The sequence below is a fragment of the Cervus canadensis genome, chromosome 3 (assembly GCF_019320065.1).
Source record: "Cervus canadensis isolate Bull #8, Minnesota chromosome 3, ASM1932006v1, whole genome shotgun sequence".
NCBI classification, from domain to species: Eukaryota; Metazoa; Chordata; class Mammalia; order Artiodactyla; family Cervidae; genus Cervus; species Cervus canadensis.
In genome coordinates, this window is record NC_057388.1 from 57,793,814 (window position 1) to 57,817,098 (window position 23,285).

At 35.4% G+C, this 23,285-nt stretch overlaps 1 protein-coding gene across 5 annotated transcripts in view; it reads right to left on the bottom strand.

The window, feature by feature from the left end:
* SEPTIN7 (septin 7) overlaps positions 1-23,285 on the bottom strand; it is a 92,407-nt gene that overhangs the window by 20,742 nt on the left and 48,380 nt on the right. For all 5 annotated transcript variants that reach the window (XM_043463214.1, XM_043463213.1, XM_043463215.1 and 2 more), the window contains 4 exons: positions 19,341-19,447; positions 7,258-7,358; positions 6,299-6,433; positions 115-232 (listed from right to left, as the gene is read on the bottom strand). In XM_043463214.1, the coding sequence (XP_043319149.1) occupies positions 115-232; positions 6,299-6,433; positions 7,258-7,358; positions 19,341-19,447 (461 nt within the window). The remainder of the gene's footprint in view (positions 1-114; positions 233-6,298; positions 6,434-7,257; positions 7,359-19,340; positions 19,448-23,285) is intronic.

Sequence of the window (23,285 nt, forward strand, 5' to 3'; positions counted from 1 at the left end):
CACAGTAAAGTAGCAGGAGGAACACACTGTACATATTATAATGAAAATATGGAAAACTGCAAATTACATGAAGAGTATCAGAATCCTAAGAATTCCCAAACTCATTTTACTTACCTGTTTCTTAAACTGCTGGCATTCCTCTGGTGTGAGTGTGTCTGCTTTGGCAATAAGTGGAATGATATTCACTTTTTCATGCAAACGCTTCATAAACTCAATATCCAATGGTTTAAGTCTGAAATACACAATATTTAATATGACTGGATTGACCAATTTGGGAGAACAGATTTTTCACATTCCAATGCTAAAATTACATACATTGGAACTACTTCATTTACTCATCAGAAGCACTCTCTAAAGATGTATATTGGGCCAGCAACAGTTAGGACAAACAGGATTTCAAGCACTGGAATGCCTAAGAAACCTTTGACTCCTGTGTTTTAACACCCTGGTCACAGCATGTGGACCCGAGTGTAGAATCAGAAAATTAAGAAAGGCTCCTAATAAGCTTTCCTACAAGAGACTCTACTTATCACTCAAATTTGGAAAATCTGTCTTGTTTTTAATGAAAAATTATAATCCTCTTTTACTTCTTGTTACCCAGTATATTTCTCAGAGAAGGGGCTCAAAAGAACATCTTCTTCATCATCCCTTTTATTCATTAGACTCTAACTATTGCCTCCACTTGGCCACTATACTTTTAAGGTCATCAAATACTTTCAGGCTGCTAATATAATTAGTTAGCAGCAGCCAACTCATAAACAGTGTGGTATTTAATGGTATTTTTTAATTTGCCCATTATGCAGCACTGACATTACTCTCTCACAAGCTGTTCACTTAAGGTAATTTCCAGGATCCTCTTTGTAAGCTAGTCCCTTAAAAGGTACATGACTCAGAATTCTCTATTAGGTCTTTTCTTCTCTACATTCTGAGCTTATCATTAACTACAACTTCTAATATCCTTTATGAGTCAATAACTCCCAAGTCTTTACACCTAGCCCGGATCTCATTCTTATGTTCCAGGCTTGTGTTTACCTGATGGAAATACTACTCGGACATTCCATTTTGGCATCTCAAAATCAAAAGTTCATCTGAACCCCCAAATACCCACTCCCCTTCTATGCTTTCTATCTCAGTAAGTAACACTTCAATCCACCCAGTTACTCAAAGCTGAAACATAGGATTCAGATTGGATAAACTTCCTCTATTTATCCATTCCAAAGATTCACCAGAATCTGCTGAACAAATAAAAATATTTATATATTTATCTCCTTTCCATTACTTTGGTTCAGGCCAACAAACTTTGATAATGACAAGGATCTATCTAGTTTCCCTCAAAACCATGCACACTGCAGTCAGTATGATGTTTCTAAAATCCAATTCCAATCAAGTCATTCCCAGACTGAAAACCTTACTAAAGCCAGATTCCTTAAGTGAGTGTGGCCTACAGAGCCTATGAAAACATAACCTCTTCAGCTCACCTCATCTCTCAGCATCCCTTAGCATTTTTGCTACTTTCTACTTCCAATATGCCAGCTTTTTTGAACTTCTCACAATATCTTGAAATCACCATACTTTGGCCATATTGCCTTGGCCTGGAACAACTCCATTCCCATCCCCAATCTAGCTGGCTTGCCTAATTCCTATTCGTCCTTTAGGACCTAGCTTACTATTCTCATTTCCTCTGAGAATTCTTCTCCAACCTAAGACTAGAAGCCTAAGGGATCACAACACTGAATCTGTCATATAGTAACCACCTACTTGTCTTCTCACTAGAAGATCCTTAAGAGCAAAGGCCTTTGTCTCATTCATCTCTTCTGTAATATGTAGTACAGTGCCAAAACTTGAAAGGTGTCCAAATATGTCCTGGCTAAAAAACTAAGCTGCTGTAATTTTCCTTACATCTTTGAATAACTGTAAATGAAAATCAGCTATTCCTCACATGCAGAATACACTATAGACTAAAAATTAATATTTAACAAAATAAATGAAGATAGCAGCAGTATTCTACGTAGAAATACAGTATTCCTTAGCTTTCATAAAACATGAGGAAAATGGAATAAAGATCTAATTTCATTATAAATTTTATGGACAAATATTTTAAAATAAACAGAAAGCCCTTGTTTGAGTTCTCTTAGCATACTATAGTTTAATATATACACTGTTGGGTGTACTGGGGGGGTCCAGAGACTAATGAGATACTCCTTTTTTTACTAATGAATAACACTATACTTCTTTGTGGTAGTGACGCACTGATTGGCAGAAAGACAGGGTAAGGAGGCAGGAAGGCAGAAATGGAGAAATGAGACAGCTTCAATTCTAATTCTCATCTTAAATCCTTTGAATTTTGATTCCGAGAACACTACAGAAAGAGTGTGTGGCTGGAATAACACTATATTTATCTACAAACAGCACACTTATCTCACTAGTGGTAACTGAAAAACCTTTTGATTTTGAGAAAATATTTAAGTTTTTGCCTGTTTTTCATCAATCATTCCGTAACACTAAATATAAAAGCCACGGCTCAGTCAATCAATCTCAGACTTGGGACTGCCCTGGTGTTTCAGTGATTAAGTATCTGCCTGCCAATGCAGGGGACACAGGTTTGATCCTTGGTTTGGGAGGACTCCATATGCTGTAGAGCAACTAAGCCCCTGCGCCACAACTACTTAGCCCATGTGCAGCAACTACCAAACTACCTACACGCCCTAGAGCCCATGTTCTACAAGAGAAGGCACTGCAATAAGAAGGACAGGCACCGCAACGAGAGCAGTCCCTGCTCACCACAACTAGAGAAAGCCCACATGCAGCACTGAAGACCCAGCAGAGCCAAAAAATAAATTTTAAGAGAGAAATATGGAGCACATAAAATAAACTTAACTATTTCCACTATATATTTTTTTTAAAATCTCACATTTGTAAATTTTTAGAGTTTACCTTCCAGATTATATGCAGGACAAAGTTAAATTACTACCACTACCACCTCATTAAACTGGTGACAGAAAAGAATTCAGTTAATCTATAATTTTAATGAATCTTAATATAAAACATTAAATTGTAATCCAAGTTAACAAGATTTTACGCTTAAAGTAAAACAACATTCACAAAACATTTATTATTTCAACTTTCCAAGAGAAAGATACTTGAAAAGAGCCATGACAAGGAAATCAGGGAAGTCAACTTCTCAAACATAAAATGACAGGGCTGAAGAATATTAAATCAGTTTTTACAAAATTAAACTTTAGATATAACCTTTATAAAAGCCCTGATAAAACCCTCTGCCCTCTTACACTAGAATACATATTTTAAAAGCTTACAAAATGCCAACAGAAAACACTTATTTCACAACAGATTATAATCTGGTTGAAATTTTTCCTCTATCCATTAATTTTATTTCAGGTCATCTTTTCCAACAAATCTAATTTTTAAGTTTTTTTTTTTTTTTTAACACAATGGAAAGTCCTTTATAGAATTTCTAGAAGATAAACCCTTCCCTGGTGACTCAGACACTGAACAATCCACTTGCAATGCAGGAGACCCAGGTCTGACCCCTGGGTCGGGAAGATACCCTGGAGAAGGAAATGCAAACCCACTCCATATTCTTGCCTGGGAAATCCCAGGGACAGAGGAGCAACAGTCCATGCAGTTGCAGAGTCGAACACAACTGAGCGATCAAACACTCACAGAGAGAAAAAATTATTTAACACCTCAAAGCCTACAGCAAAGTAAGTAAAATGAATAGAGGGCAAATGACAAATAGTTATTAAACATACATACATATATACATTTCTAAGGGAAAAAAAATCTATATAAAACTGATACTTTTTTCAAAGTAGCAATCAAAATTCAAAAGGTTTGTAAAAACACCATTTAAAAATTCAAGTTCCAAGTTAGTTACCAACCACTGAACAAAGGAAATGAAGCAACAACAGCTGAAATCACATATTAACCTTTTGTTCAGTGATGACACTTGGTGGGGTAAGGGACACAGAAAATACACTGCTGGACCAATATATAATTACTCCAAAAACAGAACCTCTAAAAAGGGAATCCAGGGACTACCCAGGTAGAAAGGTCATAATTCCTCTACTATGCTGCCTGGAATTTCACTCTTTAGTGAGCATGGAATTTGGAACTCTCTACAGAAAATTCAATGTCATATTATGTCACTTAATTCACAGCAGCATATACCAGTGGGCAAAATTTTGTTTCATTTCTAAAAACAGTTAAGCTGACAAACTACTCAAAAGCACGTTGTTATACATAAGAAATTAAAATCTGGAACTCTCATCCCTTGTGACAAACAAGAAATGGTCCCAAGCCACTATACATAATATCAAAATTTTTTCTTTTAAAAAAAATTGTATTTCCCATGCAATTTTAAGGACTATATTTTCCCTCAGGGATAAGAGAAATGTGATTTCATGAGAATTACTAAATGTTGGAGAGAGTCCAAAAGATCTAAAATAATAAAAAGTGGATATAAACTGACAAATTTCTATTGACTTAACTACAGGTTAAGAGTTTACTTTGCTGGCTTTCAGGAAAAAGCCCTAACAAGTTATATTAGAATGATAAATATACATATACATAAAAATTCAAGAAGAAACTAACAAGTTCTCAGAAAAAAACCATACAGTATGGTATTTTGAGTTTGCTTGTTTTTTTTTTAGCCTTTTAAGTAGATAAGTCAATTTTGGGCTTTAAATATATAATTTTCTGAGAAAACTATAGAAGAATATTAGAAATGAAAAAGAAATAGCTGCACCACTACAATCAGACAGTGCAAAAATGGTAAACTATAAAATTAAGGCTTTCTGTTCAACCAAGATGGTAATAATGGGCACTTAGCCTATCTTAGGCAAAAGGTAAAGAAGAAAGCAGAAAACAAGAGAAAGGTACACTTTTGAAAGTGGGTTTCCCTGATAGCTCAGTTGGTAAAGAATCTGCCTGCAATGCAAGAGACCCCGGTTCAATTCCTGGGTCGGGACAATCTGCTGGAGAAGGGATAAGCTGTCCACTTCAGTATTCCTGGGCTTCCCTTGTGGCTCAGCTGGTGAAGAATCTGCCTGGATTGTAGGAGACCTGGGTTTGATCCCTGGGTTGGGACGATCCCCCAAGAAGGAAAAAGGTACCCACTCCAGTATCGTGGCCTAGAGAATCCCATGGACATCCATGGGGTCAGAAAGAGTTGGACACGACTGAGAGACTTTCACTTTCACTTGAAGGAACTGGTTTACACTACTGTAATTTGGGTGTTAGATGACTTAATGCCATTTAGTCTAATGCTATAAAACAGTCCAGTCCCTTTTGGTGGAGATGGTCAAGTTACAATCATCAGGGGGAAGAGTTATGCTAAGTCATTTAACCAAAGACTAAAGAAGAGGGCTTCCCTGGTGGCTTAGATGGTAAAGGGTCTGCCTGCAATGTGGGAGATTCAGGTTCGATCCCTGGTTCAGGAAGATCCCCTGGAGAAGGAAATGGCAGACCACTCCAGTACTCTTGCCTGGAAAATCCCATGGACGGAGGAGCCTGGTAGGCTACAGTTCATGGGGTCGCAAAGAGTTAGTCACGACTGAGCGACTTCACTTTCACTTTAAAGAAGAGTAAGTACAAACATCTGCAGTTGATGATGACAGACATATCTCCTCAAAATGACAAAGAAATACAAACAACCAAAACAGGAGTACAAGCTGGCCATACAAACAAACAGAACAATCAAATCAGATACATGTCTAAATACTCAGATCTTAATTTTAACTCCTAATAAGTAGAAGGTTAGTACTGATGATAGGATACTTAAACAATTTGACTGTGACAGCTAAGGTAAAATAGAAGATTAGTGAAATAGATTTAGTGAAGAAAGAAATGGCACATGATAACCTTGGTACTTAAGTTCTTTTGCAATGTTCTCTACCAGATGTATAATAAATAATATCTTTGGAGTTTCTTAGAATATGTCTAAGCTAATTGTTATGTGTGTTTCTCCTTACTTGATTGTTTAATGTGGCAGACTGGTCAACAAGAAAGCTAAATTAGCCACAATGAGACACCAAACCATGATGAAAACAATATTCCTCTCCATGAAGCACAGTTTTACACATGAGAAACTAAAAAGTAAAATCATTTTTAGCGTAGCTAGGGCTTACATTTTTTATAAATCATTTTTATGAGGAATTTGGTACTTCACAAGTTGTATAGTTAAATGTACTCCACAGAGATGAGAATTACTAACACATGCACCCAAAGATGAGTAATAATAAAACAACAAAAAGATTATCGGAAGTATTCAGGTACTGACCCATGTCCTGAAGGAGCAATGAAGTATAAACAACACTGCACCCTGTTATCAGGCATCTGACGTCTGTTCACTCTAGATTCTGCATTTAGGTAGTCCTCGAACTTACTATCAATGTAGTCGATAACAGGCTGCCAGCTGTAGAATGCAAATAAATAAAATAATTAAGTTGAGATTCCACATATGAACAGTGCTTCCCAGATACCTCAGTGGTAAAGAATCCACCAAGATCCCTGGGTAAGGAAGACCTCCTGGAGAAGAAAATGGCAACCCAGTCCAGTATTCTTGCCTGGGAAATTTTATGGACAGAGGAGCCTGGCAGACTGTCCATGGGGTCACTAAAGAGTCAGACATGACTAAGTGATTAAATAACAAAAAACACACTTTACAACATGAAAAATTACATCCAGAGAGTTTTAGATTTCAAATGAAAAGATTAACACAGAAGCCTCATGATGAATTTATTTAGGAATTTCAAAAGTTGAAGAAATTTACTTCAAAAATAATGCAGAACTCAAAGAAAAATTAAAATATTTTTATAAGCTCCTATTATCTTATTTCCAAATAGAAACTCATGGATGTCTTCTTCACTTACAACTTACGGAAAAACTGAAAGTCTAAAATCATATTTAAATTAGGGTGTGACAGAAAACAGATAAAATTAATAGCAAAGAATGAAAAGTTTCAAATTTCTTATAATAATGAGAATTCTTTTATCTATGTTTTGGAGTCTATCTTCAAAATAATTCTATGAAAAGTGTTATCATCATTTTATAGAAAAGGAAATCATTTCAAAGAAATTAAGCAACAATGACAAGTAAGTGGCAAAGTTGATATATGAACCCAAGCCATATTACTTAAATTTCAGTAACCATAGGTGAGAAGATCTAAAATATTAAAAAAAGTCTAACCAGCCCTATTCCCAAATGCAATGGAAAGCAGTAGGGACAAACCCTTCTTACCAATTACTATTATCCACTGCATCTCCAAATCCTGGGGTATCGACTATTGTGAGCAGCAACTGAACACCACCTTCTTTGATTAAAACTTTGGATTGTTCCACCTGTAAGAGTCATTGTGTACAGACATTAATAACATACATTATATCTGTGGTTTCCTACAAGGTAAGATGTAGGGAGACAAGTGTTAATCAAAACCAAATAGGAAGCTTTTTGTAAAGTAAATCTACCCACCCAGCCACTTTCTTTAGAATCAATTACTGTAGCTGTTGAGTGTACAGGTTACTTAAAAGAAAAGTACATATATAAATAATGGGTTTACGGCTCATAGTTGGTATAGAGAAGGAAAATAGGAACTGATAAAATATTACTAATTACTAAAGCCATATAAAACTTAAACAACATAAATGCACATCTAATAATACAAATAAACAATGTGCTTGAATGATCAAGTAATTCACAGAGATCAAATATGATTTATCAGAAAGTACATTTAATCTACCATTTGCAGTAAATGTTTTCTGGACTATCTCCATCCACTTTGGTCCCAATACTCAAGTGAACTTATTACCATTCCCAAATCTTTCTCAGCATGGCTATAATTATTTACATTTGTGTTTATGTCATGACTAAGAAACAACTTTCTTCTCGATTGTGTTATTGTCCATTCAGGTCAAAGCAACCAGCGAAGATCCAGGCATTGAAAAAACATGTATCCTGGTAGGGTAAAACCCTACTGCTGCTGCTGCTGCTAAGTCACTTCAGTCGTGTCCGACTCTGTGTGACCCCATAGGCGTCAGCCCACCAGGCTACAAACTCTGATTAAAATCTTCAGTTCTTTTAGAGTTTGTAAAAATGTTCTATTTAAGAAAAGGAATTGGACTTAAATAATAACAGCAGTTCTTCCTACCACCTAAGATATTCTGTAACCCCAAATTCCGTTTTAGAATGTAAAAATCATTCATCTTGGACATATGCTGCTCCTACTTATAAAGCAAACACTCATTCAAACAGAAAAGGAGAATCATTCTCCCAGAAAAAAAATAGGCTTTCATTTAATTTATATATAGTGTTTAGTAAGACTAGAGGTTCCAAATATGTTGATAGGCTAACTTAAGAGGCAAGAATTAAACTTTGAATGTTACATGCCATAGGATGGTACCAATTAAGTACTACTAGACTTAAGAGGGAAATGTAATCACATGAAAAACAATTTCAACTATCTATGTTGATTAACAGAGTTGGGAAAGGAAAAGCGACTAATTTCTGGGTAGGAAAAGTTTGGTTTACCGTTACAGATTAAAAAATTGATGATGTCTTTCCATTACCCTCTGACATTTTCTTACAGATGCTAGCTGATGGATGAAGAGACTGAAGAGCTGAAGCTAAGACTGCTGAGCGAAAAGTGTACAGCAGCATTGCTCAACAGAACTGAGATGACGGAAATGGTTCTCTATCTACACTATCCAATACATACTAGCTGCTTACCCATGTGGTTAACAAGTTCTTGAAATCCAACTACAGCAACTGAGGAACTGAATGTTCAATTTTAGTTAAGTTAAATTGAAACAGCTACAGGTGGCTTTGCTGTTATTGTTGCTGTTTAGCCACTAAGTCGTGTCTGACTCTTTGGTGACCCCATAGACTGTAGCCTCCCAGGCTTCTCTGTCCATGAGATTTTCCAAGCAAGAATACTGGAGTGGATTGCCATTTCCTTCTACAGGGGATCCTCCCAATCCACATGTGGCTTAGTGACTACTGAATTTGATAGTGAAGATTGATAGCAATCAGAAATTATTTTGTTAAAAGGAAAAAAAAAGAGATTATTTTGTTAAAAGAGCATTATTAAAAAAGAAACTTGCTGAAACTGTAATTTGGACATGCATATTCATAGAAAGGCTTCCAATCTTTTAGACAAATAAGAGACAAAGTTCTTATCTTTTAGACCAATGGTTTTTAAGCTGCTTTGACCCTAATGTAAACTCTCAGTGAAAATTTTAGATATCCCAAATGTAAGTACATTTATTTATCTACCAAACATATAAAATTGGTTACCTGAACATTAAATAGCAGGAAGTGTCAATTTCTCTGTAAATTTAAAAAGTTAAACATCAATAGATACGGGCTCTAATATTTTCTGGTCACCTTCAATATCAACGATGGTTGCACACTGCTTGGGAGAATACTATTTCACACCACATAGCTAAGATAATACAGTCTGTCTGATATTGAGTTACTCTAATAATCTGAAAGAGGCAAAATAACTGTGGAAATAATCAGACTCATCAGTATAGATTATCAAAACTAAAAAAAATTGAGTGATATTACCTCATGTGGCTTAGAAATTCACATTCTATATATCTACTAGTTACCTATAGTTAAAAAGGACAATCTGGTTATATGTCAATTATATTACAATTTTTTAAAAAAGAACAATCTATTTAAATCTAACATCTCAATATATATGTAATTTACCTCCATCTCCTTCATAAAAATAAGTTATCCATTTATGGTAACTGTCACTGAAGCAGAAATATCCAAAGTAACCTTCCCTTCACCTAAAAATTCTCAAAAATTATTTTAAATGACATGGTATCGTGTATTAGAACTGATGCAAAAATATAACTGTTCTACATGAATCATCTCCTGATTTTACTCCAAACCATTTCTGGTTCTCTCATTACCAAACAAAGCACATTTCTACCTCCAGTACTAAGCTGTATACTAATCACACACCACAACAGCTTAAATTTTAAGATTTTTGCTTCCTTGTTTAAAAAAAAAAATTAGTTCAACAACTTTATTGGAGTGATAAGACAAATGAAGATCTGCTTTTTATACGGAAGCTTCTTTTCTTCTTTGGCCTATGAAATTCTGTGTATCCATACATGGTCAAATACAAAGAAGACGGCAACATGTGGAAGAAATCCAGAAAACATAACTGTAAACTAGTGCCATTCACAGGATCCAACTGTATCCTATCATCTGGTTTTGCACGTATCCTCATGGGATCCATGGAAAACAAATTAGTTCAAGTCCAGGAATTTCAAACTTTTCTTAAGAAATCTATTCCAAATGGCCACTTTCCCATGCACTTTACTTAAGCAGGTCACATCAGCATATTTTCTGGCATCACTCAGAGTTCTCGAAGATTAAACACATAATTTAATACCAAAGGAATGAATGAATCAAAGGCACTTTCAAATGAGCTTTTCTCTGAAAAAGAAAATTAAAGCCTATTATATTGTTTATGTATAATAATTAAGGGCTATTTTGGATTCCTAGATTCCAGAAACTCACACTTTTTCTAATATTTACAGTTTTTCAATTTGAGAAAACATCAAACTTTCACTGTTCATACAGCTTCAAGTCTTCCATTTCTGAAAGACTATTAAACACACTACACTTTTCTAACTTAATGTTTGAGTCATTTTTTAAGATAAAGTTTTCTAACTATATTAACATTTGAGGAGAGGGTTAAAATTTTCTGTCAAGAGCTTACTTCCACCTATACTTGCTCAGGAGATGGCATTACAGCCAAAGCTCTGCAGACTTGACTAGTAGAAACTTGAACAGCCTGCGATATTCCACTTGGCTCAAACACAAAATCTATTCTAGATTACTTAATAACTCAAAAGACAAGCATCATAATATATACTTCATTATGTTCAACAAGATACTTAAGAGAGGCAATGACCAACAGAATAGTTATGCTTAAAGACTACTTCCTTCTCAACCAAGACTGAGAAAGAGCTGAGAAGAAACTTGATCCAAACACTGTAATTCTGCCTTCTACTCTCTGAACCACTATATACCTCATTCCCCTGTCTCCTTACAGTGAAATCTTAATTCCCATGTCCCTTTCATTTTCTATTAGCAAACCCCTCCCAAATCCTTTCTTTTCCTTTCCAGCTAAAATGCTTTTCCATAAATTTCATTAACTTCAACTCTGACAGGAATTTCCAGGTCATCTGATAATTATTTTATTTGCTCCTTCAACTCATGTCTCTTCTAGTATGATTCTTCCCAAGTTCTATCTTGGGGCTTCCCAGGCGGCTCAGCGGATAAAGAACCTGCCTGCAATGCAGGAGACTTTTGTGGGTTCAGTCCCTGGGTCAGGAAGATCCCCTGGAGGAAAGGCTTGGCAACCCACTCCAGTCTTCTTGCCTGGAGAATCCCATGAACAGAGGAGCCTGGTGGGCTACAGTCCACAGGGTCACAAAGAGCTGGACACAACTGAAGTGTCTGAGCAAGCACACATGCACACAAGCTCTACCTTACCATCTCTGCCACCATGCTCAGCAAAGTACTTGATCTTCACTGAAAGACAAAAACATCCCCAATTTGTTGTTGCTGTATATTTTTTAAATTTTTTAAACTGAAGTACAGTTGACTTATAATGTTTCAGGTTCATGACAAAGTATGTAAATATATAATCCTTCTTATTTACATTTTATTTACATTCAAATGGATATATACATTCTTTTTCAGTTCCTTTTCCATTATAAGTTATTACAAGGTACAGAATATAGCTCCCTGTGCTATATAGTAGGTCCTTGCTGCTTATCTATTTTATATAATGTGGTATGTATCTGTTAATCCCAAATTCCTAATTAATCCCTCCTCCTTTCCCCTTTGGTAACCGTAAGTTTGTTTTCTATGAGTCTGTTTCTGTTTTATAAATAGAATTCATTTGTATCATGTTTTTAGATTTCACATATTGATATCATATGGTACTTGTCATTCTCCTGACTTACTTCACTTAGTGTAATATCTGCTGCTGAAAATGGCGGTTTCATTCTTTTTATGGCTGAGTAATATTCCATTACACACGTGTGCGCACGCGCGCACACACACATCCCCCCACCCCACACTTTCTTTATCCATCTGTCAGCAGACATTTAAGTTGCCTCCATGTCTTGATAATTGTACAGTGCTGCCATGAACACTGGGGTGCATCTGTCTTTTTTTTTTTTTTTTGCATCTGTCTTTTTGAATTTGAGTTTTCTCCAGATATATGCTAAGGAATGGGACTGCTGGATGATATGGTACCTCTGTTTTTAGTTTTTTAAGGAAGCTCCATAGTGTTCTCCATAGTAGCTGAACCAATTCACATTCCCACCAACAGTGTAGGAGGGTTCTCAAGACCATCCCCAATCTTTCTGAAGCTTTTTTGAATGTTCTCTCCTGTTCATTGGAATAGATTTCTTTTTTCCCTGAGGCTAATTTCTCAATCTATGGTGGAGATTTGACCAATTTCCATTTCAGAGTCATCTTGACAACTATTTAGACTAGTTCCCCTGTACCTTCAATCTCTCATCTCTTAGGAACTGATTCTCCATAGGATACAAACATTTTCAGGTCTTTTTAGAAATAAAAACCAAACCATTGTCTCTGTCCCCTACACTCGACCTCTAGGTATTCCCTCTCATCCCTTCCTTCAGAGCTATTCCCATCTTCACTGACTCACAAAGTCACTTCCCAACTCACTGTCACCCTGCCCTCTATTCCTATTTCACTAAAATACACCTTGCCAAAGTCACCTCTATACTACCCTAGAGCAGCATCTCTCTCACTATATCATGACTGACTGCTATATCCTTCACATGACTGTGACAATCTTGAGAACTCTGTGTCCATCATCCTTCTAGCCCCCAAACCTGGTAAAAGGCAAGTATTCAAATACCTGCTCTGTGTATGACTGCTTCAAAAAAATTATCAAAACTGGACCAACATTAACAGCAGAGTTTCCTAACTGGACTCTAAAAGATGTTTCAAGGAGTCATAAGAAGTTATCTCAGGGACAGGATGCATTGCTTTCACTTCTTCTCACCTCCAAAACTTTTGTACCCATCTAATCTAAAATAGTGATTTATTAAACTTCATAAACCAAGAAAAAAGTTTTAAAGATGACCAACATAAGGCTGCCAACTAAAAATCTGGGGAAAAAAAATAAAAAGGACTTCCCTGGTGGTCCAGTGGCTAAGACTCCACACTCCTAATGCAAAAGGCCCCGGTTCAATCCCTGGCTGGGGAACTAGATCCCACATGCTCCAACTAAGACCTGGTGAAGCCAAATAAAAGTAATAAAATTTTCAAAAAAAAAAAAACTGAAAGTAAAAACAAATCTAGTACTGTCATTTCACAAAAGAAACTGAAATGGACTTAGTCTCAGAATAAAGGATGGTCTTTCCTGAGGAAGGCTGCCAACTATCTCCTTTCCCTAGGAGATAGCTGGCAAACTTTTGCTGAAATGAAATATGATATAAAAATTTTCAAATATAAGAAGATCGTAAAATTTGCTACCATGTATATAACATTGTATGTATTAATAATGTTTTTCTTGAAAATTGTTAATCTAAGCATCTATGTTTGAGATTAGAATTTGAAGTAGGACTTAAGTGTTCAAATTTTTTCTATAACTTTAATTAGTCTATTGGGAAAATATATATATGGATCAAAGTGAAAGTAGCATGGTGCCATTTCATTCAATTAGAAATATTCTGAAAGAACTCGGAAAAACAGTTCATTCTCTTACTTTCTTTCACAGAGATAGGATGAAATCAGTCCACAGCAGGCCAGAAACACAAGGAGTGGTCAGCAAAGTACAGTACCCAGACTGGCAGTTGAATAGCTTGGAAACTTAGAAGAAATGCCAAATTCTTTGGGTTCTGCCTCAAATATGGGGAGGGGGACTTGACAGACTGTTTGAGCAAGGCTTCCAAATGATTGTGAAGCACAGTGTACTTTGAGAAGACTGGTATAAAGAACTACAGGACCAGAATGTCAGCTCACATTCGGAAATGCACAGCTTAGGTTTCTAAGGCCAAAGATAGGATGTTGGGAATTAATCTCAGGAGACTTCTATCTATTACTGAAAAGTTCACTCAGATCAGAACCACTGATACACTGGAAACTCAGAATCATTTGTCTGCTCAGAGTAGATAGTTTTTCTTTCTTCCAAGACTGTGAATGTGAAGGAATTTCTTCTTTAAGATACAAGCCTCTTGTAAATAAATAATGCTTGGTGAAGAGATTATGAGATTGTGGTCTTTATAGAAACTTCACTCCCTATTTGGCCACATCACAGGATGTTACTTCTCTTCTTCTTTTTGACAGTTGGAAGTGTTCCAGAAAGCCTTCAGGTCAGGGAAATTGCAGACATTTGCTTTTTGAAACTCAGGATTGTATGTTTTTCCTGGTCTAATATGTCTGGGCTAAGATGTAATACTTCTGATCACTCTTCACTGAGAGAATTTAAGAGCTTCCAGGAGTAGATCATCTGCTAGATTATTGAGCTTGGTGAAAAACCACTCAACTGTAAAAGAAAATTACATTCTATTCTCTAACAACTGAGTGACTAGGAACATGTCATGTTCTCTCCTAGATAAGTGGAGAAAAGAGTTCAGACGACCTTCATCTTGTTTCCAGTATATCAAGGGATACACTTCTCTGGGATTTTAATAAGGATCAATCTAGTTCTCAAATATTAAAGGTCTCACTTTTGGTAAAAGGAGGAGATTTAATAGTGGTACACAGGCCTTTGTTTTAAAAATATTACTAGAGATAGCCTTAGTCTAATTATGCCTTTGTTTTCAAAAAAGGGAGAGCTGGGAAAACATTCACAACAGAAGGTTAAGGTAACCTTTGAAGTATTACCTTAAAAGAAGGCAAAGTGAGTTTAAGACAGCATTATTCTGGAGATAGACCAATATAAATATAATTCTGACAAATTGAGAGCTTCTCCCATCTTTTAACAGATACCAGCCTAGGAGAAACTACCTGCAATAACTGAAATGTAAGGGATTGTTATCTCGATAAGAAACATCTGCAAATCTCAAGAAGGAAAAAATAGTAAGTATTAAGATGGTCAAAGCACTTCATGAAATCTGAACAATTTATGAGTATAAAAGACATGTTCAATCTTTAAGAAATCAAAGGGGAAAAAATGAAACGTCTTTATGTATACACACAGGTGCATATACATACACATACACAACAGAAATGAGTACTTATGTCCACCAAAAGATATATACAAGAACATTTATGTCAGTCAAAAACTGAAAACCCATAGGCTTATCTACAATGAAGAGGACAGGCTGTGATATAGTCATATAGTAGATTATTATAAAACAATGAAAAGAACTACAGCTAAACAACATGAATAAATACCACACACATAATCCTCAGTGAAAGAAACCAGACTTAAGAATATATCTAAATGAAGTTCAAGAACAGAGAAATTAATCTATGGAGATGTCAGAAAGGTGTTTATAAGTGGGGTGGGTGTAATATTGAGTGAGAGGAGACACAAGGAAGCCTTCCAGGTTCCTAGAAAAATACTGTATCTTAATCTGGGAAGTGGTTACTTGGATATATGAATTAATGCTGCTGTTTAGTCACTAAGTCGTGTTCAACTTTTTGTAACTCTATGGACTGTAGCCCACCAGGCTCCGTCCACGGGATTTCCCAAGTAAGAATACTAGAGTTGGTCATCATTTCCTTCTGCAGGAATCACACCCATGTCTCCTACTTTGGCAGGCAGAGTCTTTACCACTGGCCACCAGGGAAACCCAGATATATGAATACATATATAAAACTCACCAAGTTCTATGCTTAAATTTGTGCCCTTTTAGTATACAAACTACACAGCAACTTAAAAATTAAATGCAAAATAATTCTGCTTAAGACAAAAATAATCAACAAAATTTCAAAAAAGATCAAATTTAAAATTTCAAAGATTCTCAAATTTGAAATCATTCCACTTAATCTACGATAGTGTTTTATAAAATTTCAGACCAAAAAAAAAGTAGAAACAAAACTTCAAAGATCCTCAAACAAATTTTTAAACATTGTTTGTTCAGTCAGTCAACTAATATTGGATGCTAACATTTAACAGACGCAGTGCTAGGAACTTAGCTTGTAAGGGTGAATAAAAAGGAGTCCCTACCCTTACAGAGTTGAGAGAGTAGTCAAGAAAGGCTTCATTAAGAAAGTAACTTTTAAGCAGAGAACTGATGAAAATTAGGAAAGCAAGCCATGAAGATATCTCAAGGAAAACCACTGCAAGCAGAGAAACAAAGTGGAAGGCCCCTGGAGTGGAAGAGATCAGCCTGCTCAAAGGACAGCAAAGAGGTTGGTTTGGCCAAAGCAGGATAAGTGTAAGAACTAGGTTGAGGGGTGGGGGTGGGGGTGGGGAGGGGGAAGAGGGATGGGGGTAAAGCAAACTCTCCTTGTTTGAGCAAATACTTTGTTGCAAAGTATGTTAAACTAGATTTCCATGTGTTGAATTCCTTAGATTGCAAGTGTCAATACACTTCATCTGTTGAGACACTAGCAAAAATCACTGCACTGGGTGAATTGAAAGAGCTAAAAACACTGTCCACTTGCCTATTTTGTTTAAATAAAATACAATAAAACATGGTAAGGTATGAAACTTTTATGATTAATTGGTTTCCATCATCCACCAAGAAGTTTACTGCAATTTCAAATCTAGTACATAATGGTCAGTTAATACCCTCCAGAGTCCAGCTTGAAAATTCAAATATAATAAGCAATAATGAACATCATATGTGTACCATTTAAAAGTAAAAACAACACTAGGTATTCCTTACTAGCTAGCATCAGATAGATCAGCTTAAGACTTAATTTCATTTTTTACCTTATGACCTAATTTTCCATTTTTTAAAACTAAACTCATATATTACCTAACTGTGAAGAAATAACCTCACAGATCAATTCAGTTTGTCTAACCTGCCTAACTGGAAAATCTATCTCCATACATAAGATTTTTCAAGGAAAAGGCAACATAAATGAAAGAAAAATGACAATTTTTTGGACCAAACATCATTAAAAAGTAAAGCTAATCCATGTATTAAGAAGTCGTTAATCTACTAAACTAACACTTATTAAGTTTCTACAGAGAGATAGCATAGTTTTATACAATACAGACTAAACCATAGTGCTTAGATTTGTATCCTTGTTCTGGTAGGCTAACTACACGATCCTTAGGCATATCATCATCTCTGTGCCCCAATTTCCACATCTGTAAAATAGGGATAATAACACCATTTACCTGAAAAAATTACTGCAAGAATTAAATAAATGCATCTAAAGTGTTTGGAATAGTACCTGGAAGATGTTAATGATTCATTAAGTGTTGTTTTATTATTAATGTCGACCTTGCATTATGCCACGTGCTAAAAACTACAAAAAGAGGACTCGGAAAGTTTCCTCACCAGCACTAACTGCCAAGAACACCACTGGTAGATATATGACCATTAATACTTAACACACATTTTACACTAAATATTCCTGAACTTAGGAATATACACTGTGAGGCTTCCTTAACATTTCTATACAACTAGTTACTAATTCTGGATTTAAATAAGAAAGTTTAAAGTTTATCTTCTTGATTAGGTTGAAATATCCAATATATCACAAAATAAATAAGCAATGTAGTATAGTATCAAGTTTTCAGAACACAGTTTTTTTGCAGGTAATTTGAAATCTCAAGCTCCATAAAGGGTATTTTAAAAATTCCTAAAACAGAAAACTTTAAAAAGAAGAAACAAAATATCCAGCTCCAGCATCACTGCCTCAATAAGACATGCTTCTGCTAGAACTGTTCACTCCACTCCTTTTCTGCTTATGTGCTGTGTATTACTGCATCAATCTACCAACAAATCTTTCAATCAATAGTTTAGAGCAGTGCTGCCTAACAAAAATGTAATGTGAACTACATAAGTAATTTTAAAAATTTCAGTAGCCACTTTACAAAGTAGCAACAGATGAAATTAATGAATTTTACTTAACCCAATATAACCAATTAATCATTATTACAAAATGTAATCAATAGAAAAATTTATTAATAAAATAATGTTGTTGTTTTTTTTTAAACAAACTAAGACTTCAAAATCTGAGGTATATTTTATACTTGCATCTCAACATAGACATCTCACATTTTAAGACCTCAACAGCAACATGTGGCTACCAGCTACTGTCCTGGACAACACATCACTAGAACTAGAGAGTCTAACATTTTGCTAGCAGCATTAGCATCACCTTGGATTTGGTTAGAAACATTGAATCTCACCTCACTTCAGACTTACTAGAACAGGAACTAAGTTTAACCAGCTCCTCAGATGATCTAAATGCACATTAAAGATTGAAAAGTACTAAATTAGACCACACATAGCTTAAAGTATTAACAAACTGTTACTGCCATTTAACTATCATGTGGTATCATGTCACTCACTAAAACAAATACTAATGGCTTTGACACAAGTCATGTTTTCTGTACCCTGTCCAACAGAATTTTCTGCAATGGTGGAGATAATCTGCACTGCTCCAAATGGCAGCTACTTGCCACATACTACTACTTGAAATGTACCCAGTGCAACTGAGAAACAGAATTTTTTGCTTCAATGACTTTTAACTTATTTAAACTTAAATAGCTACTTATGGCAAGTAGTTACCATAATGCAGCATAACTCAACGTTATCATTTATTGTATCACAGTATAATCTCTAGGAGGATCCTTAAGACAAATTCATAAGGTTCTAAATCAAGAAAGTCCCTCTAATTACATGCACTTCTCAATCAATCAATTTCTCTCTTTTTCAACAACCATGTTTACTAACACTTTACACTGGCTAAGGTCAAATTTGAAATCTACCTATATATAAATATAATACAAGTCACAGAATATGTTTTGTGGGGAAGTACAGGTGGCTCAATGATAAAGAATCCGCCTGCCAATGCAGGAGACGCAGGTTTGATCCCTAGGTCAGGAAGATCCCTTGACATAAGAAATGGCAACCAGCTCTAGTATTGCTGCCTGGGAAATCCTATGAACAGAGGAGCCTGGCGGGCTACCATCTATGGGGTCTCCAGAGCTGGACGTGACTTAAGAAACTAAAACAACAATAACACAGAGAACATATTAACAGAGATCTTTAACCTCGTTCAGTCTGTAACAAACCAGATGGACTGTATAACAAAGTATCTATGAAAAATAATTTATAGAGTGTGTTTTGTATCTGTTAATATTACCCCATCTTATCATCAATTAACAATACACATACCTGTACAGTCTTTTTTATTCTATGGGAAGGACCTGGATACTCTGGAGAATACAAATCTGTGAGGAATAATGAGTTGATTAATGTTGACTTTCCCAGTCCAGACTCACCTAAAAGAAACAGAGGGGGAAATCTGTTAAACTCAGTCAACTTATCAAGCTTAAATATTCAACCAGTGTTATTAATCAAAATTGCTTTCATCCAATTACTTCTTGGAGGACAAGGAAGTGACATTACAAAATATGCTATAAAGACTCCCTATTAGAATAAGTTCTTAGCCCTAATTTTCTTAGCCAGCAAGTCAGACTCGTATTTGGAAAGGATTTTTAGCTTCATAATTCTACAACCTGTGTTTTTTTACAAGTAATGTAAAAAAAAAAAAAGTAATGTATCTGATACAATTAAACAGTGATACATTCCTAGAGATGAAAGTCATGAAGGAAACATCCTACTTGGATTATATATTGCTACTTCAGTGCAATAAAGCATAAAAGAAGTATAAATGCTTATTACAGACAATTAATGAATGATCAAGGCAAGAAAGTACGAAAGTACAGGTAAGTACGAAAAAGTAGAAGTCTGCTGACAAAAAAAGAAGAAAAATTAATCACAATATATGTTAAAAAAAAAAACACAAAAAAAACCCATTTCTAATTTACCCATATACCAATCAATTTAAGTATACTCTATAAACTAGATTTCAAAAAGTCATACTTTTCATACTTCTATAAACTTTTTATAAAAATGCTTCTATCTAAAGTGAGAAAGGAGGGAGGTAAGACAATTTCCACTAAGATTCACATACTACTTCTCTAACCCTTCATGTCAAGTCTAACAGACCATACCAATGTACAGCTAATTTTTACTAAAACATCAACAACTTCAGACTATATGTAATACAAAGTCAAAATAAATTAAAAATCATATAATAATTATCAATTAACATGGCACCAGTTGTTAGTAGTTCAGTTAGTTTAATAGGCATCTTTATCCTGTATAACTGATATCACAAGTTTTTTATGACTACTATCAGTCTTTTCATATGGTGGGGGAAGGATTAAACTTTTCCCTCTATAATTTTCAACTGTGGCTAGCATTCACTAAGGAAAATGAAGAGTTTTCATCTGGAGGGAAACAGCTAGTTTTAAAATATGTGAATTATAAAAAGTAAGATCTTGTCAAAATATCAGAGAGGATACCAAGGAATCAGAAGTGTAACATGACTGGTGGTTCACTGTTAACTAACTCAAATTTTTATGATAGAAGACTATGAATTGTTAATTTTGTTACAGGTAGTAACATTTACAGTGATAACATAAAACAAGATTTCCACAGTATTTCTGTCATAGTCCTGAGAACAGATTTTAATTGAATGATCAGTAATTTAGCTGACATACACTGATTAGCAGTAAAGTACTAGGAGTTATGGACTAAGCTAATGATATAAAAACGAAAATGACTACTTCAACTCTCAAAGGCATTTCTAGGGTAATACACACTACTAATTACAATTTAATTTAATAAGTGTTTCAGTAGTACACATTTAGTGTGCCATGTAAAGAGTCAAGGAAGTTATTATTTGGGCTTAATGAAGAAAACATCTTCATATCATCCACTTACTTGAGAGTTCTGGGCAGTGTAAGAACAGAGCCCCAAAATCTAAAGTTTTCTCCCTTCTAAATATTAATCTATTAGTTTCAACCATCAATAAATTTGGAGGCCATTCAAAGGTTTTACAAACTCTGTTTGTCAAAATATATGTAAATGTAACCACTGAAACACTATACACCTCTGCAAGTAAGTTTCATTTCCAAACTAAATTTTTTCCACACTTTTATCTCCTTTTAGTCACTTGTTTCCTATGGCAGCCCCAAACTACAATTTTATCATTTTTTTTAACCTGTGTTACATAAGAATAAAAAAATTTCTCCTATTCATATGCCAGTTAACTCTATAACAGTTAAATATTAGTTTTTAAACCCTTCAAACTTATTTCAGCTCTTTCTCTTCCACTTTCCTCCTAAAAATTCAGTCCAGAAATCATTATCTGAGGCTGAGGACATCAGGTCCAGGGCAAGCTAATAGGAGTCTACAATATAAAGACAGCTTTCCAAAGGAGTCTGGGAGAAGGCCTGAACTCAAAAACGATGAGGAAGGAATGAAGAATGGCTTGCCACAGGGTGTCACAGCACTTGAGAGGGGTGAACAGTAATACTCCACCACAGGGAGGAAGAGAAAAGCCTGGACAGAAGATTAGTTTCATACAGAAAAACTGATCAAATAAGTAAGGACAGTTAAAAAATTATGAATCACTATATTGTATACCTATAACATGTAATATTATACAGCAACTATAATTCAATTTTTTTAAAAAGTAAATATATGCTGTGATAATGAACTGAAACTGGAAATACCAGTGTAAACTTGATGATTTTCAACAAATATAATAGATGCAGATACACTATAGATACAAAAGTATTTATGTTTTTGTGTCCATATATATGTGGGGCTTGCCAGGTGGCTCAGACAGTAAAGAATCTGACTGCAATGCAGGAGACCAAGTTCAATCCCTGGGTTGGGAAAATCCCTTTGCAGAAAGGAATGGCTATCCACTCCAGTATACCTGCCTGGAGAATTCCATGAACAGAGGAGCTTGCCAGGCTACGGCCCTTAAGGTTGCAAAGAGTTGGACACAAATGAGAGACTAACACTTTCACTTTCTATATATATGTATGTACACAAACATACATTTGCTATTTTCTGATTTTGATGGTATATTAATGGCTATGCAGTAGAAGATCCTTGAGGAAGAGAAATGTGCAAGTATTTAAGGGGCAATGAAGCATTGTACATTGCAAATGTTACAGAGAGCAAATAACTGTGTACTGTACTTGTAATTTTTGTCTTTACAAATGTTACAAAATTAATTAAAACACTATCTCAGCACAAGAATCACAATAAATCAGTGTCACACACTTCCAATTATGCAAAATACTTTGTACCTATGGTTCTCAATTTTTATATGAATTAACCACCTCTCTGAAAATCCAAATACACAATCTCTCCCCAGAAAATAAATGATAAAAACCTCAATTGTATTTCAGGAAGCTCAGTCAGTGAACCCATTTTTTTTTTCATATTGTTTTGTTTTTTATTTAATAATTTTTTTTCATTTATTTTTATTAGTTGGAGGCTAACTACTTCACAATATTGTTTTTGTCATATATTGACATGAATCAGCCATGGATTTACATGTATTCCCCATCCCGATCCCCCCTCCCACCTCCCTCTCTACCCGATTCCTCTGGGTCTTCCCAGTGCACCAGGCCCGAGCACTTGTCTTTTTTTTTTCCCCGAGCACTTGTCTTATGCATCCAGGCTGGGCTGGTGATCTGTTTCACCATAGATAGTATACATGTTTCGATGCTGTTCTCTCGAAACATCCCACCCTCGCCTTCTCCCACAGAGTCCAAAAGTCTGTTCTGTACATCTGTCTCTTTTTCTGTTTTGCATATAGGGTTATCGGTACCATCTTTTTAAATTCCATATATATGCGTTAGTATACTGTATTGGTCTTTATCTTTCTGGCTTACTTCACTCTGTATAATGGACTCCAGTTTCATCCATCTCATTAGAACTGATTCAAATGAATTCTTTTTAATGGCTGAGTAATATTCCATGGTGTATATGTACCACAGCTTCCTTATCCATTCGTCTGCTGACGGGCATCTAGGTTGCTTCCATATCCTGGCTATTATAAACAGTGCTGCGATGAACATTGGGGTGCACGTGTCTCTTTCAGATCTGGTTTCCTCAGTGTGTATGCCCAGGAGTGGGATTGCTGGGTCATACGGCAGTTCTAATTCCAGTTTTTTAAGAAATCTCCACACTGTTCTCCATAGCGGCTGTACTAGTTTGCATTCCCACCAACAGTGTAAGAGGGTTCCC